Source organism: Mus pahari, unplaced genomic scaffold (genome assembly GCF_900095145.1).
Source record: "Mus pahari unplaced genomic scaffold, PAHARI_EIJ_v1.1 scaffold_1585_1, whole genome shotgun sequence".
NCBI classification, from domain to species: domain Eukaryota; kingdom Metazoa; phylum Chordata; class Mammalia; order Rodentia; family Muridae; genus Mus; species Mus pahari.
The window spans coordinates 84,234-86,415 of NW_018393703.1; the positions used below are offsets into that span (position 1 = coordinate 84,234).

A 2,182-nucleotide genomic window follows, 5' to 3' on the forward strand; every position below is an offset into this window, starting at 1 on the left:
ATATCTTTAGAAGATTAGGCACATCCTCTTCCACTGAGGCCTGACAAGGCAGTTCTCTTCTACACATGTGCTAGGGGCCACAGACCAGCCCATGTAGGCTATTTGGAATGTGACTTAGTCTCTAGGAGCCCCCAGAGTTACACGTTAGCTGATACTGTTGGTCTTCCTGAGGGGTTGCTCTCTGCTTTAGCTCTAACAACCAGTACTAGCAATGGCTAATAGCACAAATGATATCCATATCGTCAGTATGAAGAAGAACATGCCAGAGTCTTCCTTCAGCTCTTAAGATAGTACAGATAGCCTATCTCTAAAACTCAAGTTCTTGGAAGAAATGGCATGTACCCTAGGTTGAGTTTCTAAGTAACTGTACTTCTTTGCACACAAGGAATCATATTACACTAGGAAACTTTTTTCCAATCTACATCATGTTTAACTTTGCTGAGAATACACTGTCTGACACCAGACCCCCCAAGTCTGATCCATGTTCATGAAGTTAATTTAAACTGAGTTTTCTTCTTGCCTCTTTGTAGTTTTCTTTCCCTCCTGGACACTGGCAGGATTGCCCCTACTCAGAGTATAGGAGAGTGGTTGAAAAATTCCTTGAATTTGAGTTATGAAAAGCTAGAAATCATATGCATGTTGGGACTCAAACCCAGATGTTCTTGAAAAAACAGCCAATGTTTTTTATCTTTAAACTATCTCCACAGACTCCTTTCCCAGATATAGTTCCTATATAGAGATAAGAAGTTTCTTACTGAAACAGCTCCACCTTGCAGTGTGTGTGTGTGTGTGTGTGTGTGTGTGTGTGTGTGTACACATGTGTTTTTGTGCATGTTGACAACCCTGTAGAAAGAAGCACAGCTGTTGTCATAACTCTGTAACTCAGGTACAGTTTTCTGTTTTGTCTTGTTTTTACTGTTTTGTTTTCTGAGTCATGAGAAGCATTCCCTTGTTTTGATATTAGGCCTGGGGAAAGGGACAGAGATTTAGTACATATAAAAGTTTCTCTGATCCCAATATAAAAACATCACATTGACATTTAAGCCCTGGCAAAAATAAACACTCAGTAGATGAGTAGCTGCAGACATCATGAGTTAGGGCAGCCTGTGCTCTCACTTCTGCTTCCTTGGGTGATTTATGCTATGGCTTGAATCACTGTGGGAGGGGTACTTAAACCATTTTGACAGTAATAAGTTGCAACATCGTCAGGATGCAGGCTACTGATCTTGAGAGAATACTGTCTACCAGATCCACTGCCACTGAACCTCGATGACGTACCATCTGCTAAGTTGGTTGCACCATAGATCAGGAGCTGAGGAGATTTTCCCTGTTTCTGCTGATACCAATTTAAAGCACTGTAAATGTCCTCACTTGCTTGACATGTGATGGAGACACTTTCTCCCACAGATCCAGACAGTGAAGCTGTAGACTGAGTCATCTGGATGTCACATCTCACAACTACGATTGAAAAAAATAAAAACAAATCCCCACTTGATTAACTCTGTTGGAAGACGATTTTCACTGAGACCAACAAGTACTGACTACAGGAGATGAATAAAGTTCCAGTGTTGTCTTCCTTACCTGTTAGCCACAGCAGCAGCAAGGCCAGGAGCTGAGTGGGTACACCCATGTCTGTGTGTGGTCTGTGTGAGGCTGACTCCAGCACAGTGTGTGACCTGATTATGAAGAAGTCCTCATGACAATGGGCTTTGCTTTGGGTACATGCAAATCAGCAAAGGGTGGGCAAGGCTGCAGGACTCATCAGGTCAGTAACTCATTACAGACCTGTGGTTCTCTAATGTCTCCAATTGAGGCCCAGTCAAGGTTTATTTGAAGAGAATGTGCTTTTCTTTGAACACAGAGAAAAGCAAATGTCTATGAGGTGAACCTTATTTTGATTTCTATCATGTTCTATGTAGTTTCCTTGCTATGTCTATCTCTATGTCAGAGATTTTTAGATATGGTACCATTCTAGACAGTGCATAATTGGTTCCATTGACCTTTTAAAGTTAAGTGTAGATGTTATTGTGGCCATGTAGCTTCCTCTTTTTTTTTTCTTGTCTATGTTCGTTTATGAGCCTTAATTTGTATTACAAAACTTTCCCCTACCTTTCCATATTCCAAGTCACACCAAATACATTTCACTGTTTTCTTTCAAATTCATGGCCTCTTTTTCTATTGT

At 41.0% G+C, this 2,182-nt stretch overlaps 1 gene segment (V, D, J or C); it reads right to left on the bottom strand.

Annotated features, from left to right (window-relative positions):
- Positions 1 to 1,135: 1,135 nt before the first annotated feature.
- On the bottom strand, positions 1,136 to 1,630 carry LOC110315675. The segment is given in 2 exon segments: positions 1,136 to 1,458; positions 1,582 to 1,630. Coding segments are annotated over 2 exon segments (372 nt in total).
- Positions 1,631 to 2,182: the final 552 nt, after the last annotated feature.